Consider the following 27,500-nt stretch of genomic DNA (forward strand, 5'->3'; position numbering starts at 1 on the left):
TTTCTGTGGAAAGAAAGGGGGAACAAACTAAAGTTACTTCACAAAGAGATTTTTTTCTGCAACCCATTGGGAAAGAGCTAAGAAGCAATAGTCATCCACCTGCAGGGTGAGGGCTGCGTCAGTGTTTTGGCACACAGTTTGCAACAAGAGATAAACTCAGACGATTGATGTTGGGCTGCTGCCTGGTGACGTGGATGAAATAAATTGTTGGCCTCATCCCAAGTCTACGTAAATGCCCAAAAGCTTACAAAAGCAGTGCAGTGACAGTGTAGGCCATATAATTCTCTACCAGTGCCCAAGCATCAGATTCCAGTGATCTTTTTAAATGAGTGGAGTGCAGCACAGTTGCTCTGTTATCCCAAAGAGGGTGATGTCCACCGTGTGGTTGACGTGACATCCAGCATCAGAATTCCATCACAAAATAAACCACTTGAATCTGTTTATTAATAATAACTCTTCTTCCAAAGCCTTTGTGCCCTCTGGGAATCTTCTACTTCTTTTTACTTCTTCAGGATAGGGTTGGTTTATAATTTTTTGTATATATATTTGGCTAGTGTCAGAGGACAGCAGGAGACTTTACGTGCAGATGAATACTGTTATGCTGCCCTAAATGCTTTTTCTTACATAGTCCTTTTTCTTCTCCACCCACCTATGCCTACTCTTATTTTACACATCATTTCTGAGAAATTCATCTTGTTTGGGACGTCTTGGGCCAGATTCAAGAAGAGAAACAGAAATGCAGTTAGCAATATCCACTGTTCATGACTTAAAAATCAGTTTGGGGCTGTCACTGAGTAATTACAGAGAAAATTTTCCATCTTCTCTGTTCAGAAAAGGATTGGTTCACCCAAACATCACGTGAGAAGGGCCTCTGCCCTGTGTCCCTCACACACATAGGTGTGAAGCCCTCTGCCAGGCATGTGCACGCAGAGCTGCCCAGCACCCAAGCTGCAGAGCTCCTTGGGTTTCGGAAGGGAAAACATCGGGGCTGTCAGAGGGCTCCAGGTCAGAGTTAGATGCCTGTGTGTGGCTGTGGTACCTCCCGGCACCAAGCTGAGAGCAGCGTCAGGCCGTTCCCCCTCACCCTGAACTGAGATCTACTGGTTCCCTCCTTAAAAAAATGCAGAATGATGGTACTTCACACTACAGTTTTGCTACTCAAAAGCAGATAAATACTGAGCAGGAAAGCCGTTTACGTGGAGAAGTTCTTCAAAATGCTTATATGTAATCTTCTTTGTGGAGGTGCTCCACTGAATCTTTCTGTGTGACTGTCGTCTTTCTTTAGGAGGGAATGCATTTCCCATGCCTTGTCAATCTGTGCAATTCATTTGCAACGTTAACTTTTGAGGAGAAAAAAGCAAGCAGTTATGAGAAGGGGTTTTTTGTACATAAAATTTTGAACAACCACGTAAGATGTAGAAATTCCGCAGGTCAGATGCATTCTAAATACCATTTTCTAAGACTTAAGAGCTGCTGAAATACTCCATACCTGGTGTACTTACCAAGCTACAGCATGTCAAAGAGCAAAAAGGCCTCCTCCCACCATATACTTTAAGACCAAAACTGTGAGTCGTCATGTGTGTAATAGAAACAGGAAAAACACTGTCCATGATAACCTCTGTTTTCTTCTAGTCCTGATCAGCATGTTCTTGTCTTGCAAATGTGCTGTTCAAATGTACTAAAACTGCATTTATTAGGAATGTAGTGACAGTGAGATTGACAGTGATTCGAGCTCAGATGAGGAGCAGAGAATTACAACAAGAGTTTATCGACGGCGCTTGATTCTGAAGGTATTTTATGATTTGCATTCCTGAGGCAACGTTGGCATGGACGTGGGTTTGGACTGCTGTGTCAGAATGTCGGTTTTGGCATAGTGGAGTCCCTCTGGTAGTGGCGCTTTCCGCTACCAGTATGTATTTATAACCAAGTGCTAGGTGGCCTTTCCTTGCTTAACCCAGAGGTTTATGGTTGTCTTCTGCTGGGAAGCAACCGTGCTGCATGGCATGTCGTGTCCTTCACTGCCGCGGTTTTGCATGGCATCTTAAAGACTACAGCTAGATGCAGTGTGTTGGTCTGATGTAGAGCAAAATGAATTGCAGGCAGATATGGGTGACTTTTTTTTTTCTTTTTTTTTTTTATTTCCCTAAAAATATTCTAAATTACAAATTTAAAAATTGCAGGAATGTACAGGAGTGGGATACAGGAGCATATGAGCCCTGTAGTCTGGTTGAAACTTGTGGTCTTAAGTGCTTAATGTGTTCTGGAAAACCTCCTCAAAACAGCAGATGATCACGATTTAAAACCTACCAAAGTTAATAATAGCCTTTGCATTGCCTTCAGTAGGCTTTATTTAGTATATTTATTTACAGATGGCCTTTATTTACAGCACAATATACTTTATATACTGCTAACAACGGCATCGTCATATAAATAATTGCATTTGCCCTCATATTTTTTCTTGTATGGTCACATAGTATGCTATTATTTGCCTGCAGCATCTAGCATAAGAAAATAATTTTGCATTGGAAACCATTATGTTAATCCCTCAGTAACTTACAGGATCTATTAGATTCTTATTAGAAAATCAGGTGGTCAAGCCATAAAAAAGCCAGCCAGCCACCATAGTGCTATTCCAGCACTAGCTGGGTTTGCCTAAGATACAGTGGTTACTTTAGGAAGGATTTGTGACACTCCGGTTGCACATATCTATCTAGCTGTTATTTGCAAGCTCTGTGGAGAAGAGCGGGCACAGAGGCAGCGCACCGTCGGTATAATGCGGGTGGCAGGTAGGCTGCTCTGCACGGCCACTGGTCTCCCCAAGACACAGATGCTTTCGGAAAAGGCAGGATGACGTTTCTGACTGTCTTCACCCTGAATTTCTTCAGTATACTGTTTGTGCTCCTATTTGGGACAAGGCAGGAACTGCAAAAACGAGGTCAGTAGAAGCAAATATTTTGTCCAATGTCTCATCTTTACAAGCAAAACCTCCTGCCTTCCATGAAAGGCGCTGGGCAGGTTGGGATCTAACACTTCATCGGTCATTCCCTCTGCAGATAAGGCATGACTGGTCAGAAACAGGAATGCGGCTTCTCTTTTCACACAGGGCAGGTGGCCTGGGGGTGGTTACAGACCCTCCAATGCTATAAGGGTGTTTCTGGTAAGACATAAAGTATCTGTGTGCTGAAAGTTTTAAAGACCGCACAGTTTCCCTGTGGCTGAGGGTCCCCCACCCAGTTCATGTGTGAACTACTTCAGTGTCCCCTGGTTTGGAGTCAGGAAGTGTCGGAGTAGAAAAGAGAAAATGTGTTAAAGGCAGCCTTCACTTGCTTTCCAAGTACATCCGCTGGGTTGAGAGAAAGGCACAGCAACTTGTTTTTAAATGTGGAGGTACAATTTGGGGTTGAACTTTTAACAGGGCAGCGGTAAAGCAGCGTATATAGTGTTGTAACGCACAGCCGGGGCAGCTGCCATGGGGAGGGCATCCATGGTGAGCGGAGGCAGCTGAACCTGCCCTCTTGGGAATGTGTCTGACCTGAGCTGGGTTAGAGGTCTCTTGATTAGAAAACACATGTGATGCTTCTGTCATTTTCTGATGATTTACAGCTTCTTTTTTATCCCCCACTCTGCATCTCAAGACAAGCTTAAGACAAGAAAAAAATTCAAAGCAGCAATCATCAGTCCTTTTAGAGAAAGAGTTTGATAGTGGCACCAACCATTTCAATAGGAGTATTTTGATCATGTAAAGTTCATGAAATGGTGGTATGAAATGGAAGGATCGAGCTTTAACATCGGTAGGGACCCAGACTGGATTCCTGGGAGCAGAGGTTCAGTCTGGGTGAACTGAGATCCCTGCGAGAGCCATGGGCAAGCTAAGGAATGGCTCCTCGTTCAGGGACTCAGGATATAGTGCTCCGAGGCATGGAGCAACGCTGTCAGCCTGCAGAGTAAAAGTAATCCCCCTGTTTCTGCCGCAGGGCCCCAAGCAGTGGTGGGGAGCAGTGGGCTCTCGCCAGCCGGTGCCTGAGTGCCCGGCCCCGGTGCCCTCTCCAAGGCCTGCTCCGAGCGGGGCTGGCACGGAGCAGGAGCAAGAGGGGAATCAGGCTCTCCTACGTCTGTGTTTTCTGACATTCCTGGCCAGCCAAATAGTTGTTAAGGGGCGATGCAGAGTAGAAGGCAGGGACATTTTTCCCTGTCCTGCAGGCAGCAGGCCCATCACACACTGACGACGAAATGCCCTGGTGCTTTTCTGCCATCCCACCTGGACCACAGCAGTACTTATCCCATACTGTCTTATGTTATGGGTACTTAGGAGCCAGCCCTAGAAATCTTTGTCGAGCTTGCATTCGCTGGAGTAAAAACTGTTTTGAACATAGGGAAAACCTGGGCGCAGGCTTCATAAATGGCTGGCAGCGCTGTGCCGCGCCGAGAGCCTGCTCTGCTGGCTTGTGCCAACAGCAGCAGTGGGCAGGGGACGAGGGCGCGCTTGGGCAGAGCTGCACGTGGGATCTGCGTTGTTTCGCCGTAGCATATATTCATTACTGCCCGCAGGTTGTTTTAAAAGCAACATCCCTTGCATAGCCTGCAGGGCTAAAGTTTGGTAACGCCAAAACCTTGAGGATAAATGGAGTCCTGTGGAAAAAAGACTTTGCCTATGTGCCTCCACAGCTGCTGTCAGGGCGGAATTGCTTCATTACCTTTGTTCTTCTTTCCCAACTTGTTTTTCCTTTCAGCGCTGTTCGGCATTATTGCTAACACTATTATTTCCGTTTAACTGCTACCTTAGCTCTCTGTCCTGGCCCAAATACGGAGAAAGGCTTTTCTTTCCCCCGGAGGTATTTTCCCAGCAGTCTGAGAGCCGAGTCCTGTCAAGTGTTCAGCACTCTCCACCACATTCCCATGGGATTTAGCACTTCAGAGGGCTGAGCCCATAAAACCAGACAAGCAAGGACTGATGCCCATTTCCACATGCAATAGGATCGTATTCTAACCTCAAGGTAGCGCAGATGTTTTTGTTTTTGCTTCCTTTTCCCCTCTTCTGCTCACATGGCGCATTGATGGGATGGGGCGTTGCAAAAGAAACGGGGTTTTATGGTAGCACAGGAATGCAAGCAATTAGCACACAAGGGAAAAATAAAGAGTGCTGCCACAATGTGCACATTCAGAGCCTGATCCAAAGCTCCTTTTATTCAGTCATGACAGAAATCAGTGTCTAAATTTTCATGCTTTTTCAGAGGTTGTTACATCTTTCATGGGTACAAATTTTTGGCAAAAACTGTTTAGTAAGATTCTTGCCAAAAGGTTTATGGTAGAATTTTGTAATGGAAAATAAAACAGATTTCTAAGTAGGGGTTGTTCAAATCTGATGTCATTTTGTATCTTGTACTTTTGTTATTTCTTGCCAATTTTTATTAAAGATTTATTTGTCTCTTTCTGTGCATTTTGCCCACGAAACCCCCCATTACCGATTGCAGAGGGTTTGGTTCAGCCTGCACTGGAGGAGAGACCCGGAAGCCTGAGCAGCAGTCAGTCAAAACTAGAACCAGCAGCTTTCGTGGTCTTATTATGAGGAGGGAACTTATTTATGGAATGTGAAAACGTGGCCATCCTGTAGGTGAGAATAGTTACGGGCCTGTGCCCCATGTAAGGCGCCCAGGAAGTGTTTCCATTTGTGTATTCAGCTGGGTGTAGCCTCTCCGCTGCCATCGCTCGTCTCTCCCCAGCTGTCAGAGCTGCAGAATTGCCCTGCTCCGTAAGCACCCTCACCCCAGGAGGCACCGGCAGGGTGGGAGCTGCCGGCCTCACTAAGGTAACACAGAGGTAAAGTAAAACACAGACACAGGTGCCGTTATAAGGTCTGTTCATCATGTGGTGCTCCATGCCACGAGCAGCAGACCTATGACCCAGCTCCCGATGTTGGAGTATACTCTGCCCCGTTTGTGGCACTGTTTCCTTTCAGGTCTCGTTGGCTTGCCTCTTGGTTTGTTGGGTTTGTTTCCCCCCCGCTACGGCTTTAGCAATCCATCTGCAAACAAGCGAGAACAGACTCAGCACAGGCGCAGGCAGAGAGTCGTGGCATCTGATTAACAAGGACTCCCTGAGTAGGCAGAACTCGCTAATGAAAATGACCTTAATGAAAGATGTTTGTTTCTACTGCCACAGAGGCTTGAGACCCCAAGGAGAGCGAGGCACAGCTGCTGTTTATGCATTACAAGAATGTGATCTTGAGACCGAAAGGATTACGTCTTGATGGTGGCTTAGGCCAGTAAGGGAAGAGGTCTGGGTGCTCTGCGCAGCTCCTGTTCCCATTGCAGCATTACCCCTGGTCTTTGGCGAAATGAGATGTGTAGGATCTTTCCGTCTTGCTTATTTCTGTCTGCTTTTAAATTTCTTTTTATCCATCTGGGTAAGAGACATCCAGCCGCACCTTTTTTTCTCCACTGTTACAACAACACTAGATGTATAGGAGGAATAAAAGGGACTATTATCCCTCTAGTAACAAAACAAACATGAAGGAAAACCAGAGCTCTGACAAATCTGCAGTGAACTTTGGCACAATGCTGCAGCACCAACTGTATAACTCCATTTATCTGGAGGTCCCTGGGAACACCCATAATCTGCAAATAACTGTTAAGAAAATCAGTGGAGTTGGCGGGAGGCTTTGAGGAAGCTGCTCTTTGCTTCTCCTGCCCTGGAGAGCCGCAGAGAGAGAGGATACCAGCTGGTTTTGGCAGGACTACACTCCAGCGAGCAGGGTGACATTAAAGCACTCTGCTTTGCAAAGCTTCCTGGCATGTTCTGGGGCTGAGGCTTGCAGACCGCAGCCTTTGTATGCTTTAGTCCCAGGGATATAACCGAGCTGCCAGTAATCGCGGTATTAAGTTTTCTCCCTGCGTTTCTAAAGCTCTTGGTATTGTGACAGTGATTTCAACTGGTCAAGGGTAAAATGAAGCCCGCATAAGTTTGATGCAGCAGAAAGAATTTTATTCTTTCTCTGTGACGCAGATGCACCAGCTTTGTGTTTAAAAACGGCTTTTGTTGACAAGGTCATCTAATGTGCCGTTCTAACCCAAAGCGGGTTTGAGATCTGACAAGTAAAACTGCCAGTGGGTAAGGTTTTTTTTTTTTTCCTAGCAAACATCCGTCTTTATAACTGCATAGGATTAGAAACGTCAGTAAATCAGATCTACCTCCTGCCAGTTGTGGGCCCTCCTGCAATTTGTTTAACTACCCACCAGCAAGAGAACTGTGAAAGCTGGATTTCATGCGTGCAGACTGCTGAGTATTTACGGCTTTTATCCTTAAACTGGGCTTAAAGGAGCATGTAGCTAATTAAAAACCAAGATTCACCATACCTTTAAAACTGTGTTTTCTTCCAAGAGACATTTTTCAGTGCATCGGTACCTTTTTAATTTTAAAGCTGAACCCAGTAATTCTTGCTAATTTGTCTTAAGGAACAACCTTGCTCATAGCGGCCGTGAGGAGACAAAGGCCCAGTGCACGCAAGCAGCACTGGCGTGCCGGGGAGACTGGTGGCCTTCCTGCTGGCCATGTGGTTTTATTTCTGGTTTTTATTGTAGTGACTTTGGAGATGCTGTTTGTGAGAGGGAACCTCTCCGTACCTCTGGGCTCCACGGGGTGGGAAGGGTGTCTGGGGCAGGGTTCCCTCCTGTCCCTTAGGGCACCACGTGGGAGCTTACTGGGGAGTCACTTAGGCTAGGAAAGAAACCATGCAGCCAGTTCCCTCCCCATCTGCTATGCTTCTGATTAAAGTATTGTGTCTCCGGAATCAGGATTTCCCCCCGCTTCATTGTGGCTGGGAAGCCCCACAGGTTTCAGTTCCCCGAACCTTTACCCGTTCCTCACCCCCCGCCGCAGCAGCCGTTCTCGTTTCTGCTCTCACTCATGAGAAAGGAAGGAGCAGGCTGCAGCACGGGGGCCCCACTCACCAGGGGGACCAGCCCCTTACTTCCCTCCTCCTCCCCTCCGTGCATAGGCAGGTCTGTCGTTTCTCCTTCCTGTGACCCCTCAGCAGAGTCCTTCTGGGGAATGAATTGTGGGGGCCCAGCCCGGGCCCCATCTGAAGGCTTCAGCAGCTGTTGTTTCTGCTGTGCCTCTTGTAGGGATGCCACCGTGCCTGGGCTTGGGGACCTCAGCTAGGTCCCTTCAGCCCCAGGTGTATCTCAGACGTGGGACCTCATCCTTACATCCCTACACAGTGACATCCGCAGGACTGCGGAGCCTGCCCTTCCCTTGGTGATGCTTCCTGAAGCATCGAAGTTCAACATTTTTCAGAGCTTATATATAGCCTGTGAAAGTGTGGGGAAAAAAGACATGTAAAATGCTCGAAACTCTTTAATTACTTAATTATCAGGCGGTGATTTTGATACAGCTTTCAATATTAATTAAGCAAAAATTCTGCACTTGTGAATAATGAGAAATGCTGATGGGGGCTCTGCTCTGCGGTACTGCCCTCCAGCTCCTGCCCGCTCCGGTCCCTCCAAAGTGAGGGAAATGGAAAAAGCTTGGCTGTAGAAAAGCCCGCAAATGGCTTGTAAACAAAATGAAAGGTTTATTTGGTTTAGAGCTTAGAAATGGCATACAAACCTAATATTACAATGTACATATTGAAAACGCCGTGTTTGTAGGGGCACCAGTTAAAAAAATAAACATGGCATCACTATATTTGTCCATTATAGAGCCGTGCCAGGAACTTACCTAGACAACTATGTAGCGTATAGACCACAGGAAATAGGAATTATATTTACCCTGTGCTGCTTAGTATGTGGAAGCATTATGAAAGCTGGATGTTGAGCTGTAATAATCTCATTTCAACTATTATTTTGTTGTTAATATTGATATGTTTTATGCAATGTTTGTTTCTGCTTCCTCCCTCTACTTGTCATTTTTTCCGTAGGGGCTTGAGGGTGAGGGGAGAAGAAAAGGTTTAAGGATTTTGTTGCTTGTTTAAAGGGTTATTTGCTTACGTGTGGAAATTTTTCATATGTAGGCCAGCTACATTATGATTATATTTATTTTATTTATATGAAATAAATAAGCACAGACAATGGATATTTTTGAAGCATCGAATGCAGTGCTTTCTTCAGCATCCAGGTTTGGAATCATGACTTTAGGAGGTAAAATTGTCAATGGTCATCTGGGACATAAGTTCATGACTGCCAGCCAGCCTTAGACTCTAAAGCGACATCATTTATTTATAATTTGAACAATAATTCTTGTAGTGGTATTAAGTCACTAGCATAGCAGTTAGGAAACTGCTTTTACATTTATTTATGCTGGGCCTATAAATTCCTGGTACTGCAAGAAGCCGATGTCAGTAAGCGGTGCACCGGGCTGCCGAGGCTGCTCGGCGGGTCAGTGGGCGTTACCGTGCTGGAAAAATGTCACGTAAGATACCTTTCCTCCATTCTCTAAATGCTGAGAAATCTTGTCTTCTGTGCCTGTGTTTAAGACCTTGATGTTTAGCAAGCTGTAGGCAGAGCGGTCTTTTTAACTCCCAATTTCCCCCCACCTTGTTTTGGTGTTAGACCATGTTTCTGTGTGTGCTGGGGCCTGAGCAGCTGTGAAAAGCTAATGGATGGCTGATGAGAGATTATATCCTCATGAATTTGTGCCTCCATCTCGTAGGACTCAGACTTGACCGCGAGATGATTTGTTGCCCTGAGAGCTTCATGTCATGAATTAGTTAATAAGAGCAATGGGCTAGAAGCTCACGACAGGCTTTAAGGACACGTTCTGTAGAATAAATGCACAGGTATTGGCATGCTAAATGAGCAAGGCTTTCATACTAGTTGTGTGACATAAAGCAAACTGTTACATAAAGTTGAAGCTGGCATGTGCTTGTTGCTTGGATTGCTGTGGAAATCTGTGTGGGTTTGGCAGGATGTAGGCTATATCGCTAATCTTATAACACGTTCTTTAGGGTGAGGAAGCAAAAAACATTCCTGGTGAATCTGTAACAGAGGAGCAGTTTACCGATGAAGAAGGCAACGTCATCACGAGAAAAGTAATCACGAATTACATCACCGCTCTTGAGTCTTTGTATTCAAGTAACTTCTTTTAACATACTTTCTCCATTTAGAAGCTAGGGGAAAAAAAAAATCGATACTTTTCATCTATTGCTTCCCACAGATCACCCGGAAGGTAGTAAGACGCGTTGTTATCCCCCATGAGAGGAAAGTTGGTGAAATGGTAATGGAACGGGGACTACCAGGAAATAACAGTAGACGCGGAGGGTGGTGGTGACTGCTAGAAAGCGCTGCTAAAGGGCTGGAGGTTTGCATTTAACAAGAAGCCTTGGCAAAGTGCGGTGCTTGCGGTTATTGACAAGTTGTGTGTGTGGGTGAGGGGCAGGGGGCTCTCTCTGGGCAGGGGCTGGGCCGAGGGCACCCAGCTGAATTCTGTCGGCACAGAAGCACTAGGGTCCGTTTCTGCGTAACAGGCTGCAGGCTTAAACCATAGGTTGGGGCTTATTTTGTGCCGTGTCTGCAGGTTTGGTTAAGCCCTTGCAGATTTTGTGCCTTACACCCGTAGGTGTAGCGTGTTGCTTTTTCACCAGCACAAAGGAATGAGCCGCAGTCGGGTCCCCACCGGCCTCTGGCTCACCTGCGTAACACCCCTGTGCCTCCGACTGAGGGTTTGCAGGGTTCGGGGGAACGTACCCAAGCAGTGGTACCCTTTACAATCCAGCACCGAGGCAGGATCTTGTCCCTGGGAATTAAAATCGGAAGCCCTTCTGCAGGGCCGGACTGTACCCAGCTGCAGCACCCCCAAAAAGGAAGCGGGGCAGTGGGGAGGGCAGCCTGCTGCGCCCCGGCCTGGGGCTGTCCCCTGTCCCAAGGAGGTCCCCACCGCTGGGGACGAATGGCTTCAGGGGAGCTCATGCCTTGTTCCCCAGCGCATGGCCCTGGGAGGTCTCTGCTCCAGTAAAAGTTGTCATTGGGGTTAATGGAATTTTTCTCTGAGTGAAAACAGATTTGGAAACAAAGATAACAAACGCTCTTTATCCACTGGTAATAAATAAATAAATAAAAATTAAGAAAAAAGGGGAGGAAGGGGCGACACAGAAATAGGAGGGTTGAAACAAACATATTTCCACCCCCTCTTCCGTAGTCCTTTATCAGGGAAAAAACAAATCCTGCCCAGCAAAGGGGAAACATTTTCAATTTGCTGCAGCAGATTAGATTAGTCGGAAACTACAAATAGTTACAAATACATCAATGCAGATCACCCAAGGGGTAAATTCTGCCGATAACCACACATAAACAGATGCCTTTCTCTGATGTGAATGAGGCTTGTGATTACTGGAGTATTTATTTTTAGATGATTATTGAGATAATTTTAATGAGCAAAGATGAACTTTATTTTGGGGTTTGCTGTTCTAAAGACCCTGAAACCTGCACTGCTTGTCACTGTCGTTGGTTTTACTTCTGCGCTGTTTCAGTGGTGGTTTTTGCTGGCTTTCTTCCCTCCTCCCTTTATTGCGTTACTAACCCGCTCACTTCAAAGCACAGACGCTGTGAAACATCATAACGGCAGCCACGGCCTTTGCTGTTGGAAATGTCCACCCATGCCGGCTGAGCCGGGAGGCCGGTTGGGAAAGGGGATTTTCCTTGGCGGTGGGGCTGAATCCCGGTGCAGTTAGTGGCCGGGGCTCTGCCGGGGGCTGCCTGCTGGGCATGGCAGCCCAGGGGCCCTGCTGAAATTGCAGCCCCCTGTTTTCCCCTTGAAGATGATATTTCAGGCCTGTGCTTTTGCAGCTCCGCAGAGTGGATAAGTCGATTGTGTGTATCTTTGAAATGAAGTGTTAATGCGATTTAACTGCTTTTTACTTATCCTGTTACAGCAAAATGTGGAGCCTGTTTTGGAAGCAGGTTTATAATTACGAGCACTCTGCAGACTATGTTAACATTGATGCTTTTCCTTTAAAGCAGGGAGAAGCTTATAAGGTCAAAACAAAGAAAGAAGTCAGACACGTGGAGAAGAAAAGTTACTCATGAAAGCTGAAAGCCGACCACCGAACGGTCAGTGTGATCAATTTTCTTCCATTGCTAAAGCCCGGTGGCAGCAGAGCGCTGCATGGCACGGGGGCCGGCACCTGGCCTGCACCATGGCTCACCTCTGCTACCTTGGCATGGCTTTCAAGCTGCAAAGCTGAGTAGACGGCCCTTGATCTTGCAAGCAGAAAATGACCTTGAGTTCACGTACAGAAGCTGAGCTTTACTTCTTGGAACATAAAGCAAAGCAGTACTGAGGCATGTGTAAAATTGTGGGGAGTTTTACCAAGTCTAGTGTTTGTAAGCCACGGCACTTTCAACTCCTAAAAGTCAACTTAAAGACAAATAGTGAAGGAACTCCACACCAGTAAATTTACTGGGAGTGAAAGGCTTCTTCCGCTGTCGGGCATGTGATCTGAGGGCAGTTATGCAAGTCAAAGTCCTTGTAAGAGCCAGTGAAGTGTCTCAATATTTGCCAACAAATAATCCTTACCAACTGTTTCTCGTGAATTTTATTGATCCAGCCCTAACGATTGTAACAAAGCAGCAGCTGACAGCGTAAGGGCTTCCCAAACTAAAACCAAACTCACAGACTAAGACACTGTGAAGCCAGAGGCTGGTGTGTCTAATCACACAGTGATAGTCACACAGCAAATATGCCCATAAATACAGGAGGAGCCAGTCTGTGTCTGTCAGTGCTGGTCAGTCAGTCATGGCTTCAAGCACGTATGTTTACCACGTTCATGTCGTCTTTCTACTCGGAACTTTTCTTAGCTTTGGTGGGTTTTAGGAATTGGGCAGAGGAAGAGTTTATGAACTGCAAGTCTACATGTTATCCTTGTCCTGTACATCTGGTATGGGACTGACTGTGGGATTTAAGAACTGGATAAACAGGACCTGGAAAACACACCGACTAGTGATGTGGAGGTAAAGGACAGAAGCAGAGGCTCTCCTGAGTCACTAGTCCCTTCCGACTGCTGCAATGCAAGGTAGCCCCTAAAGCCACCTGGCCGTATGGGCTTTTTGTGTGTGTCAGTAGTGCCATTTGGGACACGCGGCTCTCAGCGTGTGGGATCTGGCTGAGGGCCTTATGGGATTGAGCCCTAAGGCATGAGCTCTGCGAGGCGACCGGGTGCTTTCATTATCTGGTGAGCGCCTCCTGCGGCTGCCTAGCACGACCCCTGAATTCCTGCTTTTCTTGAGAGCCCCGCCACGTGTGCTAATAGAATAATACCACTTCACGTGGCTTGCTGCTCAACACGCTCATAAAATATTTAAAGTTTTGAAAAGGGAGGTGATTCTTTTGACACGCCTTTCTCCTTCATGGAGCTCAAGAATATGGAAGGAAAGGAAGCCAAAGGGATGGTGCTGCTTGTATGAAATTGTGTCCCAAGTTGGCTCCCGTGCTTCTCCACTGTCCATCTGGAGGGGAAAATTAGAAATTTGTGAATTTGAAGTCAAGATGGGGCATTGAACCCCATAAGCAGTGCAGATAAAGAGCCTGCCGGCTTACAAGCGTGATGCAACGCACATCAGGGATAAGGGAGAAGCATTTCGTTCTAAAATAAAATGGGATTAGTAAGGCAGTCCTTGCCTCATGTATGAAACGTACTCTGACCTTCAGAAAGGCAGGGTCTGAGTTCCTCGGAACCAGATTTGCTCCCATGACTGCTGATGCATTTCTCCTGTGATTTCCAGTAGGCAGCTCTTCCGTGCTAGAGCCCCTGAGGAACTCGGAGAGTCTTCCTTAGATAATAAATCTTTGCTCGGGGGAGAACTTTGTCTCTTAAGATGTATCTCTGTGGTCTAAACTTTGATATGATAAGCGTGACCAAATGTGCATTAAGTAATTGTGAGCCCAGTCAAGAGCCTATTGAAAACATTTTATTTGAATGCAGAAGTGGATGTATTTGCACAGACAGGGGATTCTGATAGAAACCAGTTTGTTTCTTGATCACAAAAGATAAAAAAAATCCAGTTTGGGAGGCAGAGGTGTTGCTTTTCCTTTGAATGTTTGAAAAAAAATCACAACGTTAGCTAGATTTTGCTGTAAAAATGTCTTTGTTGCCATTGCAAATAGACCCATTGCGAAATACAGGTTGAAAGGAAAAGCCAACAACTTTTGCATGCAATTCTGCAGGGCGGCACTGTGGGAGCCAGCGTGACTGCTGCAACGTGAGCAGGCGGCTTTTAGCAGCAGGATAGATTTATGACAACCGTAGATGTGGGCAAGGACAGATTGTTTCAGCATAGGAGGAGAGCGTGAGCGCTGTTGGGGAACGCGCGTGGACCTGTGACCTGATTAGTAAACAGGCATGTCCATGCCAGCCTGAATCCCACAGGCGCTGTGCAAGCCGTGCTCCCAAACCGGCTTCCCTGTGCCCAGGTGCTGGGGAGCCCCCAGGTCTTCCGGTTCCCATCCACCGGCATCTTTGTGTCTCTGCTTCCTGCCTCCCTCCTGCAAGGCATCGCTGTTGTGCAACGGATGTAGCAAACTCGTTGTCCTTGCACGCGTGGCTGCATGGCTGTTTTGGGATGGGGGAGAGCAGGAGCTGGACCCCCTGTCTCCTTGGAGCCACTCACGCAAGTCAGGCAGGAGATGGATGGGGCTGCTCCTCTTCCTTGCTTTGTCCTTTGCCGAGCCTCCTAAAGGCTGGACTCTGCATTTCTGGCTCTCCCGGTCACATTCCCTGAGCGTGAGATGGATGTGCAGGAGTGCAGGTTTTCCAGCGCTGTGAGGATGCTTGCGAACAATAAACAAAACCGTGCTGTGAAAGCAGCAGCGCTCTCGCTCTGGGGGTGACGCTATTTCTCCCGCCATGGGGAGGACCTGTTCCTTGTCATCACCCGACATGAGGAGCTGGTGCTTTGTCTGGGGCTGTGAAACGCAGCGTGCTGCAAACGTATTTGTAAATCGGTTCACGAGCAACGTGGACATCTGCAGCTGCGTTTTGCCTTCGTGCTGGGAGCTCGATTAATGTCATTGCCTAGCTAGAACATGTCTGATTTCTCCTATTGCAGAATTCCATAATGCCAATCAGAACTTTTGTGTTTAGTCAGGGAAAGGCACTAAATTGATTCTAACAAGATCTGAAATGATTTGTGCTATCTTTTCTTTCCGTAGGACTGTGTGCTTTTACTGCCAGTATTCTAGAGGGACGCTCACAGAAGAAAAATCAACAGGAATTAAACATTCACCTATAAAAGTGTGCGTGTGTTTGCTGCTTCCACACATTAACCGCATGGTTTTTATGCAAAAACAAAAACAAACAAAAAAAAACAAAAACAAAAAAATTAATTTAGCATGAGCCAATTTACAGAGCATGGAGATTCACGTTCATTCACAGGATTGGAGGGTGCGCAGTTACCAATGCAGTGTATATACACGATGCCATGCTGTTAACAGCTTCTTTCAAGCAGTTTGATGTCATCTCAAAAGAAATAAATTCCTGTGGCCAGAGGGGATGTGCGAAGACAAAATGGTTAAACCATGGAAAGACACTAAAATTACTAAAATCCACTACAGCTCGCCTTATTTTTCTTGGACCCAAACTGTCAGGGTATAAAACACTATTTGTTTCTTTTTTAAACATCAATAGTTTTGCTGTAAATAAATAACACTGTATAAATTCTAACAAAATAGAATAAATGTTGATAAGGCACTGCCTTTTCGATCACAAACAGAATATTGCGAATGCATTGAGCAGGCTAGGTGTCTCAAATGGCTGCACCTGCAGGGATATTCTGGGTGTATCTTCACAGATTCTTGTATATTAGCAATTATAATGTTTGTATATGCAAAAACGCTAGCTTGATTTTAAAAAAATCTTTAAAATCTGCTGCAAATTTAAATGATTCCCAAAATGAGGAATTCTGTAGTTCTGTGAAAATTTTTCTTCAGAGTACTAATATTTTGATGCATGTGTTTCACCTTATTTTGATTAAATCTTTTCCAGTTTTGCAGACACTATACCGCAACATGAAAAATAAGATTTTATCTGTAAACACAAAGCCCTTCATCTAATATTTGTTGCTGTTGCCAATTTTTCAATGAAATGACCTAAAACCCATAACATATACAGTAGTTGCATTACGGGGAGGGGGGTGCTATCTGTTCTCGCTTTATAACGGGGGTAATGCTTGCAGCTTTAGAAGTGGGTTGGTGCTCCAAGGAGCACAAGTTTGGGATATTTTTAAATGAACTGAAGAGAAATTATTAGCTAATAGACTGGCAGCACGCTGTAAAATTATTACTGTATTGTGTACTGGCTATAAGATGTAGAATCTTTCGGTAAGCCAATCATCTGTAATCATCCTAGCAGTGTAATATTAGGTTGTTAAGGCTGCTGTGTTTTAAAGGGCATTTTTATTTGGGTTTTGGTGAAATACTTTAATTTGTTGATTATATTCATATGGAAACAGCATTCATTGATAATAGCTCTAATTACATATGTATGAAAACAACAAACACTGGATGATCTAGTTGATTATTTAAGCATAAAATAAATTGTGTTAAAACTCTTGGATAACGTGTATTTGGCAGTGTTCTTGTACCCTATAGATGTGCGGCTTCGCAAGGCCAGCCGTTAACCACCCCTGGCTTTTTCCTTCTTTTCCTCACCTTTCTTTTGTCCGATCCACCTCCTCGTCTTCCCGGTGTGACAGGCCATCGCTTGGCGGGCTGTCTCCAGGTGGGGGGAATGGGAGGAAAACACAGCAGCCAGCACATCCTCAGCAAAGCTAAGGAAAAGCTAAGGAAACCCACCTCCCTGGGACGTAGGGGACTCCCTGGGCGCGGGGAAAGGAGCTGTGCCACAGGGGTATGCGCAGCCTCTTCTCCGACACGTGTTAACTCTGGACCTCCTTTAATTTCTTTCACCCCATTGAGAACCAGGAACAGCACAACAAAAAGCAGGGTTTTTTTCCCAGTGTGTGTCAGTGAGACCAATAACCAGCACACTGCAGATGATGTAAATGAAGCGTACCTTTCCTGTATATTGCATGCGCTTCTTGTATATTACAGGTGATGGACCACTCTCTATATAAAACGTTGACAAAACACAGTTTTGTTGGCACCATCTATACACACTCACTGCTCTGGGCTACAGGCTTCTGATCGGGTGCAATAAATAAATTTTATTACTCAGGGTTCGGTTTTACCTGGCTTTCAAGGCAACACGAAGATGATGTATTTTTCCCCAGCTTAGCACCTGAGGAAGCACCGCTGATACAGATCCAACTCAATCGGCCTGCTGTTATCTGCTGGGCCCCGCAGGAACTGCTCCTCTCCTGGGGTCAGTTGGCAAAGCTCTCCTGATGGCGCTGAGAAGCATTTGGCTTTGGGAGCGCGTAACGGGTTGGTTTGTCAGTGTTTCTGAGTTACTAGGGCTGCCAGCTTTTGAAACAGTGACAGTAAATGAACTGGTTTTCATCATTTTAGCAGCTGGTCGGTGTTGCAGTGCATGTTTTACCTCGGGCGGGATACCGCTGGTACAATGCTGATGGTCCAGGTCCTTACGCCAGGGTCTGGAGGGCAGATGCTGCTTAGGCCACTGGAGAACAAACACGTCTATTGCAGGTCACAGTCCAACGGCAGCGATCGTACTCCTGGAGACCTTGCCATCCAAATGCCTCCCTCCTGTTCGCGAGTGTCCCGATCAGCTGAATGAAAAAGAATGTTTTTAGTAAATGGTGCATGGATGTATATATTTAGTATCATATGCCGATTTTACAGTTGGAAGCAAAGTCTTTACAGCAGGAAGGCGGGAGCTGTAGAAGAGCCTCACATCACCTCTTGGTAACAGCATCCAAAAGGCAGCGTTTCATTTGACTCATCTCTCCTCTGCCTAGTCCCTTGTTAGTGCCTGATGCTGACAAGGAAGAAAGCTGTGATTGTACCTGGAATGGTAATTCCTGGCAGGCTGAAGCTCTCCTTGTGCAGACAGAGCAGTGGGGTGGCCTGTGCAGGTAGCAGAGGTGTGTAGGGGAATCTCAATAGGTCTCCTGCCGCTGGTGGTGATTTATGTGGCACCCTTAAGCCCAGGGAGTTGGTCTTGACGGCGACAGCAGCCGTGAGTGGCTGCTGGCACACCTCGAGGCCCCCGAGGACACTTCTGCAGCAAGGCCCAGCCATGGGTAGCACTCAGCGCCTGAGCAGGCTGCGACCGCGGCAGACACACCTCTGGGGCCATCTGGGCCAGCACCGTCCGTGCCCGGGCAGGGTGGTCCCTCACCGCCGGCTGGTCCCAGTCCTCCCCCCAGCTCTTGCCATGCGGGCTGGCCACATTGCGACTTGCTGCCGCCTGCGAAGCGTTGATACAATGAGGACGGCGAAGGTTGGAACGGGAGCGCCGAAGCTGAATTTGCAGAGTTTAAAATTTCACATTAAATATTGCAGAAACGGGGTTTTCTGGGTGGTGGCTTGTTTTGCGCTGAGTGTGTTGATTCCAACAGCAGATCAGGATATTTGGGAAAAACAAGGTGGAAGCATAAAAGGTCATTTGAGAAGGAAAACAGAAATCTTGCCAGTACTAGCAAACAGCGCAGACAGCCCTGGAGTGAGTGAGGGCTCTACCTCTAATGTGCGCTTTTGTCATTTTTTCATATTTTCTCCAGTGAGAGCATTCCCCTTACGGGCAAAATTGTAAGTCATGGGACTTTTATTGCATCTGTTAAAATAAACTCGATTGCTAAATATGGCGTTCTTTTCATCCTTTTGATATTTGTTTTAGCACTACCTAATAATAATGCTGCTGAGTATCCTACTGTACTTTTCCCATTTCTGAAAGAATATCAATTACATTTTATTTGTGGCCGGTAACAGTTTTAATGTCAGAAATTCTAAGAGCTCCCGTAGTGCAGAGCTGACATTAGTGGGATAAATGGCAGTCGCTTGCAGGATTGCAGCACCCTGCTAATTAATGCTAATTTCCTGGAGGGGTTGTTTAACATGGGCTTTGTCTGTAGCGCGCACTGTGCAGGAAATTGAGATGTGCTCTACCGGGCATCAGGCAGCCTGGCGTGCGGGTCACGCGCCCCAAAAAACCTCTCCTTGCTCCCTTATGGAAGGAGGTTGTAATTGGGGGTTCTTTGGGATGCACGCCAGCGCGATGGGGGTTGCCTGGCTGAGGCCGGTGCAGGGATGCTGGGCAAGGCATCGGGAGGGGGCTCATTTTTAATCCTAGCTACATGCATGACGCACAAAAAGGCTACCACTGGCCCACTGCAGCCTTGGCCCCGGGGTCGCGTGCTGGGATGCATTGCTGAGGGGCAGGAGGAGTGACTGGGTGCAAACAGTCTCTGTTTTCAGGGCAGATCCCACCAAACGGGCTGGAGGAGGAGGAAGAGCTCCCGGCTCAGCTCCCCTCTGACCCTGGAGTGAGGGAAGGAAAACGTGGTGATAGTGAGGAGGAAAATATTCTTGCTTCATTGAAAACTTTGTTTTCTGATGCAGACGCAGACCCTAGAGGAAGGAGAAGAAGGTAGAGTTAGACCCAGCCTGCTACAAAGTGCTTGACATAAAAAATAGTCCATTACTGGGAGAGAAAAAGGTTAGTGAAGGACAGAAAAATGAGCTGCTCAAGAAAAATCTATGTACGTGCCACATTTTTCATAACTGCTGATGCTAAAAACAGTATGCTAATTGTGCATGGCTTTATTTATTTGACCTTAAGTCCTGGAGGAAGGCGAAGATTTATAATAAAAGTTTTATTGGTACTTTTCCCATCACGCTAATGTTCAATTATTGAGAGCCATTTGGGACATAAAACAGCAATGCACAGCGATCCCCTGTTCACCAACTTCCTTGGAAGGCTTCCAGGGGCTGGATGTCGTTACGGCACGGCCAGACCAACACAACCAACCCAGTCCGGACTCTAAAAAAAATTCCCTGGGAGAACAAGGACAGACAAGCAAAGCCAAAGATGCGTTAGCTGCTGGGTGGCTACCGCGCGGCACATTTTCATAGTCACACGCTCTATCCTGCACACAGACTTCTTTTCCAGTACAGGTTTCTGATTAAAATAACTGCGTGCCAGAAAAGCAAAGCAGCACAGCATTATTTTTGCCTGAATTGCTTGTTAGAAAACATGTTTTATCCTGCATCAATAGACATCTTAACCTACAATATCAGAGAACTGGGTTTTTTTTAGCTGATACACGTATCTTTCAGATTGAGGTTTCTCCCCTTCAACAGCCCTTCCACAATGGTAAAATCGCCACGTATGCACTCCATTTCCCCCCTTGAATATTCCCTTGTATACAGATCACTACTTTTTTTTAACGCTGCTTCAGTTTATTGTCCTAGCAATATTTTCCATTACTTGCATTTTAACGCGACTTTGTCTTTCCTTTATTTTTTCCCCCCCTCTATTTCAATCGGGTACTCGGAGAACTGTACAGAATTTTTCCCGGGGTTAATTAGCTTCAGTTGGTCTTTTCCTCTTCGGTCTATAACTACTGAATATTTTAATAAAACTGTATTGTTATAGAAGGCCTTCCAGCTGATTAATGGACCTCTGCAATTATATTAAGGATTACATTGAATCTCTGAACATACCTCTTCTAACCCCTCATGCCTAGTGATGTATTTCATACAAATATTTCTACTGTTGATGTGAGTTTATGAAACACTGTTTCTAATTGCCCGTTACCTCCTGTAACGATAATTTCTGTGAATAAAGCCCTGCCTTTTTACTGCTCCTTCTTGGTGTGAGTGTCTGCCCTGCTGCTACTACAGCACTGGTGGCATTTTGAGATTATTTACTTGGATCGATGACCTCCCCTTTGCGCCCTTATAGTTTTGCATTTGGTTTTTTTGGTACAATAATGAAACATTGGGGTAGGGCAGACGGGGGCCTCGTCCTGCAGGCGCTGGGGCAGGGACAGGCTGGTGGCGGTGGCGGTGGCTCCCTCGCCGCCTGCGGTGTGGGACAGGGCCCTGGCAGCGGCGCCCGGAGCAGCTGCGGTGCTGGGGTGGCCTCCGCTGCATGCCCCAAGCCTTCGAAAGGGGGTTTTGCTAATTGTGCTCATACCGCATAGTTATACTTTTTAATTGGTTTGGTTAACAGCTTACAGATGTGCAAAGCATGAGATATTTTTTTTTGGGGGGTGCTAATTAGGATAAAGTTTTCTCTCCCTGTTTAATCTATTAATTTGGAGTAGTTGGTTGTAATTGTAATTAAATACACAGGCACTATTTTTTAAATGGCTGAAATGCTGTTATGACAAGACGGATGCCGTCTCAGATCTAAACATCAAGGGCCCTTGAGTTTTTCCTCCCACTCCCCCACTGACTCAGTGTTTGTCATTGGGCAAGTACCTCAGCTCGCTACCTCCCTTTCTTGCCTTCCAGGGCTATTGTGTGAATTAATTAGATAATGTTTCAGCACGGCTTTGAACTGGAGGGTGCTACAGAAGTGCCAAGTTATAATTTATTGTTATGAAAGCCGGCGTGCTGGCTGGGAGCGAGACCTCTGACGCAACCCCAGCAAGCGAGAGGGACAGCGGGGGGCCGGGGGAAAGCTCCCCTCTCTCCTCCAGCGCCCCCCTCTCCCTGCCCGCCGTCCCTCCGCAGCACCCTCCGCCTGCTTGGGAAACCTCCTGCAGCACCTGCAGCTGCGTGGTGTGACCCTGGGGACAACAGCCGACCCGTCCCGGTTGCCGGACTGAGGATGTCGCCTGGAGCTCCCAGCCCCTTCTCAGGCCAGTTTTGGTGTCCGTATGGAGCAGCGGCCACATCCTCTGGAAAATTATGGCGCTCCAAATCAGCGCAACGCTTAAGATTAATGCGGGTAGGTCTGAAGAGTGGCTTAAGGTTAAGCACGCCGCGGGGCTTGCTGGGTAAGATTAGCCCAGAGCAGATGCCTGTTTTGCTGATGCAGGTTTTACAAATATTTAGGCCTTGATTCACCAAGACACCCAAACATTGAGCCGTCCCACTGAAGGCTGATCAAAGCCGGGCAGCCAGGTGAAGAAAGAACATGAAGTTACAAACCTGTTTGTTTAGAAATGAGTTTGCTTGGAGGAGCACGCATGCGTGCGGGCAGAGGCAGCAGAGCAAACCAGCCTGCCTGCCGTCGCCAGCGCCGCCGAGCGTGGACACGAAATAACGCTTCCCTACCGCCCGGCTTGCCAAACACCGTCAGGCCTATTTAAAAGCAGTTCCATTGAATTGTAATGGCCTGTCCAAAACACTGCTCGTTGTTTGTTAAAGCCCACTTTAATCCCTCGGGTTCTTATCCCTGAGCCATGCCGGCAGAGAGGCTCAGCCCGGGCGCTGCTGCAGGGACATTTCAGCCCCGGGGTTCCTGTGGGGACATTCCAGGACAGCACCAAAAAGTTCTCACAAGACCTCGTGGACATCATCCAGCTGGTCTGTGTAGCCCCGTGCATCCATAGCAGCATCTCTGGATGACGATGCTCTTATGTTTTGGGAGAAATCCTGCCCTAATGCCAACACTGGATGGAGACCCCCATTTCCCACCACCAGCCATCCCCAATTTTGAGCTGTGTTTGCGCGGCAGGGTGAGGTGGCAGGGTCCGGGACATGGACAGGCATCCAAGGAAACAGCACCCCTGTCTGAAAACCGGGGACAGACCTTTTACTGATTTTCTTGTGATTAAGAGGCCAAAAATAAAATGACCTGCACTTATATTCCCAGGCAGGCAAAAAGAATAATTACTTTACAGAGATGGAAGCCCTTCATATATTACCGCCATTAAAAAAAAAGAGTAAAACTTGAAATTTACTGTGGCATGGAACAAAAAGGTAGCGCAGTGACGAGAGAATGAAATCCTTACTTGCCATTAATGGAAAAATTACTGTTGTTAAAAGACCCCTTCATAAATAATTGAGAAACCAATTATAGAGGCTTGGTGACTAATTTATCCAGGAGCAATATGGACCACATTATGCCATATAACGAACGGCGCATCTGCACCGTTATATCTCACGACAACTCCCGCCTTTATTCAGCTGCTCCACAAAGAAATAATGAAAAAGAAGAAACTAATGCGCGTAGTATAACAGAAAATACATTATCTGAAATGAGAGACGGGCATGAATAGATCTTCCTTTTAAGCGGTTTTACAGCAGCACGGAGGCCTCAATTAACAGGTCGCCTTGTCCCCGGGCCACGAAGGGGAGCGGGTCTGTGGGCCCAGGGCTGCCATATTGACCCTGCCCAGGTGGGCAGGCGACCGGGCCCCCCCTGCCCACAGTGCCCGGCACCGGGGGATTTGGGACCGGCTCCACAGCCCTGGGGGGTCTCCACAGCCCGGGGGTACAACTGGGTACGACTGAGGCCTCTCCCTCCCCGGGCAGCACTGTCTGCCTCCGTCCGGGTTCATCGCTGTATTCTGAGGTAAAAAATACAGGGTTGGCGGACAAGCCGTTCACCGCGGATAATTTAAGGTTTAAACAAAGCCTTCCCCACCGAAGCCGTGCCACCGCCCTGGCTGCATGGGCGCAAACTGACATTTTTCCCTGCGCGCTGTGGCAGGATCCCGCCCCCGCCGTGGCGGTGCCCGGCTGGCGGCGGCGCGGGCGCGGGCCGGCAGGCGGCGCTGTGGGCGGGCGGCGCGGTGCGGGCGGGCCCCTCTTGGCGCGCGGGGAGGCCGCGGCGCCGGCGCGCGGCGGGCGCCGCCCCCTGCTCGCCTGGCGGCGCGGCGGCGGCGGGCGGGAGCGGCGGCGGCGATGGCGGACAGCGCCAGCGAGAGCGACACGGACGGCGCCGGCGGCAGCGGCGGGGGCGGCGGCCCGGTGGGGACGCTGACGGCGGGCGGCCCGGCGGCTGGGCCCGGCTCCGGGGTGGCGGGCGGCGGCGGCGGTTCGGGGGGCAAGGCGGGCGGGATCGTGATCTCGCCGTTCCGGCTGGAGGAGCTGACGAACCGCCTGGCCTCGCTGCAGCAGGAGAACAAGGTGCTGAAGATCGAGCTGGAGACCTACAAGCTCAAGTGCAAGGCGCTGCAGGAGGAGAACCGCGACCTGCGCAAGGCCAGCGTCACCATCGTGAGTGCGGGCGGCGCCGCGCCGGGCCCGGCGGGCCGGCGGGTGTGCGGGGGGCGCGTGGGGGGAGCCCCGCTGCCGGGGTGTCCGCGTAGGGCGGGCCCCGCCGCCGCCGCCGCCCTCCCCTCAGCCCGGCCGCGGCCTTCCCGCCCCGCCGCACCCCCCGGGGCGGCCGTTGGGGCGAGTTTACCTCAGGCTGTCACGCGCGGCCCGGCCGGGGCGGGGGGGGGTGTCACCCCGCGCCCTTCGGGCCCTCAGCGGGGACCCGGCGTCCTTGCGGGAGCGAAACCGGTGAGGAACAGAGGTTTACGGGGAGGTGGCCCCACCGTCCCTGCCCCCGGCTGCCCCAGTGGCTAGGGCTGGGGAAGGGGCGGCCCGGCGGGGCTGTGAGGTGAGGAGCGGTAAGGGCCGTGCGGAGGAAGGGCGGTGCTGGATGTTCCCCGAAGTTTCTCAAAGTAGACGTTTTACTATCGAGTGTCGGTAGTCTGCGGGGATTACGGATTATCTCCTCAGCCCTCACCTCTTCAGCCACTCTGCAGAGACAGCAAGGTGCAGGACGGCGTCTCGGTCACGAAGAAGCGTTTCATTTATTTGTAGTGTTCTGTGAGCTGTGGCATTGCAAGAGGTTATCTAGAAACTCATTTAAAGTAAACGCCTTAAAAACAATGTGAGTAACACGCACGGCTGTGTCCCAGGAAGAGCTCAGCTACTGGTTTATGAGACCCGCGAGGATAGCTTGGAATTTAACATCGTTTTATACGATGCTGTTAGGCATCAGTCCTCAGTAAAGTACATGTTAGAATGCAATGAATATGACATTGTTTTCTTCTCTATGAGTTGGGAGTTTAGGAGTTTAGGTTAAGGGATTTTTTGCTAATTCAGTGGTTAGAGCGATCATTTAGATGTTGTAATAATCATGGCATGCATGCAAACAAAGTAGGTACCGTGTTAAAGACGGATTAAAGGTAACCCTGATACTTCTATACGCTGTCCTGTACATCCTTGTCAGTGCAGATAGAGATGCCTTGAGAGAGACAAATCCCACCTCGTTTTCTTCTCGTCTGATTTTTCACAGGGGATACTTTATTACAAGCATAATGGCTCTTTTATTGATAAATAGTTTTTTCACTGTCGATATATCTAGCAAAGAAATGGAGCTTGTCTAGGCAGACCTCTCATCTGTTCCCAGTAGTAAGCATTCAGTATCTATCAGGATGTGGGCCGGAAGAGTGCGTGAAATACAATACAGAAGTAATTTATTCAAGGATGACAAATATAGTGCTAGTCGGGGAAACGAGTGCTTTGTTAATACTTTACGAGAAGAGAATGTGTCTTAATTAGGTAGCAGCAGAGTGCCTTCTAATGTTGAAAGGGGCTAAAACATCTTTTCAGTCAGACATTTTCTGTTTGCCTGTTAGAAAGGCACAGCATCTTTCTGATAGGTAGGTGTATTGTTTGTAAACAACTTGAAAAAAATGTTAGTGTGCATTAAAGTTCTTTAGGCGCTGTATCTAGGGACTGATTATCTTATATTTTCATCAGATTTTAATTTACAAAAAGGAAGCATTTTTCTTAAATCTAAAACTCAAGTGAGTATGTTTTTGACATCTTGGATGAAGAGAGAAAAGGTGTTAGACTTTTATAGCAACCTGTAGGCTGTCTGGAAAACTGGCATCTTTAGCAGGCACCCTGTCTTTGGTATGCTAAACTGTGCGCACAACTGAGTAAACCACTTCTAATTCAGCAAGTGGTGAAATAATGAATGCAAAACATAACTTTTTTTTCAGGCCACTGAGACTTTGCGCTGTGGTTTACATAGTCCGTAATGTAAACACATTTGCAGTCAAAATACTTGGTCGTGTAGCTCTAGTATACAAGTGACTGGAGATGAACTTTATTGGAACGTTGAAATGTGTGCCATTTGCATGTAAATGTAATTAAATAGAGAGTTTTCTGATTTTCTCCATTGTTATTCTAAACCTTCGTCAACTTACTCCTCCACCAGCCAGCTTGAGCTCCTCGCCATATTACTGTGCTGGCAGATGGGTGCTGCATACCAGTTTCCTGTTGAAGACGTTGTAGTGTCACGAATCAGCTTTGATTTTTATCAAGTGTTGAGGACGAGCTGTGAAGCACAAATGAAACTGGCAGGTAGCCAAAATAGCCGGTGAAATGACTAAACCTGGGCGCTCTAGGTGAAGGTGACTCCTTGAACCACACGGCTCTTCATCTGCGAGCCTTTCACTGTCTCATCGCTTGAGCTCTGTTGTGTGAGTGCCGCAGAGACTCTCCGCTTTCTCTAGCTCCCACCATTGTCTTTAATGGTTTTGAATATTTTCCCTTTAAGGTTTACCAGGTAGAAAACGGTGGTCTGTCTCTTGTGTCTGTGCTGGTATAATTGTTAATATGGCATCTTTTTCTTTGTTTCTGTGTTTGCGTGTAGTATTATTGGTGTCAGCATGGAGGTGTACAGTTTGGGAATTATTTAAATAGCTTGCTGCATAGGATCCTATTAGTTCTATTTTGTAGTTAACCCTTGTGTCATAGGGTTGAAAATATGCGTTAATTAAGCGTAGGAGACCTACGTTAAGTAGTTGCACTTGGAAAACTCACTCAGAAAAGATGCTGACTTGGCAGGCTTGTATGCTCACTAACTTCATATGAAACTCTCATCTAAAACATGTAAAAACAGTTGCTGCTTTAATACTGAAATTGGTAAAACTACCTTGGATTGAGTGTATGTCCAAAAAGATGTGTGAACTCTACTCCTTCCAGTAGCCTGAAATGCAAATGAAATTAGGCTGTTGCTTGTGTGCAAGACTGTGAAATTCAGTAAATATACATGATAGCTTTATTTCACCTGCTATTATTGGTAACAAACTGTGAGGGAGGGAGCAAAGCGAGGTGGAAGCCGGGTAAATTTGAAGTGTTATCTAGCAGTGCAAGAGCATTACATTACAAGATGCAAAGTTTCAGATCAAGTTTTAAGAAGAGATAACTGAGATCACTTGACCCGTTTGCAGAGAGTTCATTGATGTGTATTTAGCAGCCTTTAATTGTATGATCTCATGGAATGTTTCTGCAAGGTCTTTTTTAGGAAATGGAACGGATGGTGCCTAGGTTGGGAAAAGTCACACACCTCAAGATCTGAGATGCTATGTATTTGAGGTGTGAAGTAGTGACTTTTGGTTATAGTGCTGCATTACCAGAAGTGGATTTCCTGTGTGAACTTCCCTAATTTTTTTGGTGAAGGTCTACCAGGGAGATGTCATACTTAATGGACTAAGTCTGGGACAGCACAACTTCTCTAGTTAAGTAAGACTACCTTCAAAACTGGGTGGTGGTAGTGGGGTGACTGCTTTTCAAAAAAGATTGAATTGTTGCATGAGACAAAAGCTGAGATACTTCAGCTGGGTGTAGGTATCTCTTGGTCAGGAGGTGTCTTTTGAAGTCAGTAGAACGTGTATTTCTAACTTCTT

The 27,500-nt window shown here is 47.3% G+C and overlaps 2 protein-coding genes across 8 annotated transcripts in view; both read left to right on the forward strand.

The window, feature by feature from the left end:
* The window catches only part of ANK3 (ankyrin 3), a 381,272-nt gene extending 364,729 nt beyond the window's left edge, over positions 1–16,543 (forward strand). For 4 of the 6 annotated variants that reach the window (XM_074592967.1, XM_074592968.1, XM_074592971.1 and 1 more), the window contains 5 exons: positions 1,698–1,790; positions 9,941–10,024; positions 10,150–10,209; positions 11,949–12,041; positions 15,139–16,543. In XM_074592967.1, the coding sequence (XP_074449068.1) occupies positions 1,698–1,790; positions 9,941–10,024; positions 10,150–10,209; positions 11,949–12,017 (306 nt within the window). In that variant the 3' untranslated portion in view covers positions 12,018–12,041; positions 15,139–16,543. The remainder of the gene's footprint in view (positions 1–1,697; positions 1,791–9,940; positions 10,025–10,149; positions 10,210–11,948; positions 12,042–15,138) is intronic. The other 2 variants (XM_074592970.1, XM_074592973.1) reach the window with 1 other exon arrangement.
* Positions 16,544–23,679: 7,136 nt separating this feature from the next.
* Positions 23,680–27,500, forward strand: part of CCDC6 (coiled-coil domain containing 6) — a 53,542-nt gene continuing 49,721 nt past the window's right edge. Inside the window, exon 1 of one of the 2 annotated variants that reach the window (XM_074590969.1) lies at positions 23,680–24,024. In XM_074590969.1, coding sequence (XP_074447070.1) covers positions 23,710–24,024 — 315 coding nt within the window. In that variant the 5' untranslated portion in view covers positions 23,680–23,709. The remainder of the gene's footprint in view (positions 24,025–27,500) is intronic. The other variant, XM_074590968.1, reaches the window with a different exon arrangement.

The sequence above is a fragment of the Larus michahellis genome, chromosome 6 (genome assembly GCF_964199755.1).
Source record: "Larus michahellis chromosome 6, bLarMic1.1, whole genome shotgun sequence".
NCBI classification, from domain to species: domain Eukaryota; kingdom Metazoa; phylum Chordata; class Aves; order Charadriiformes; family Laridae; genus Larus; species Larus michahellis.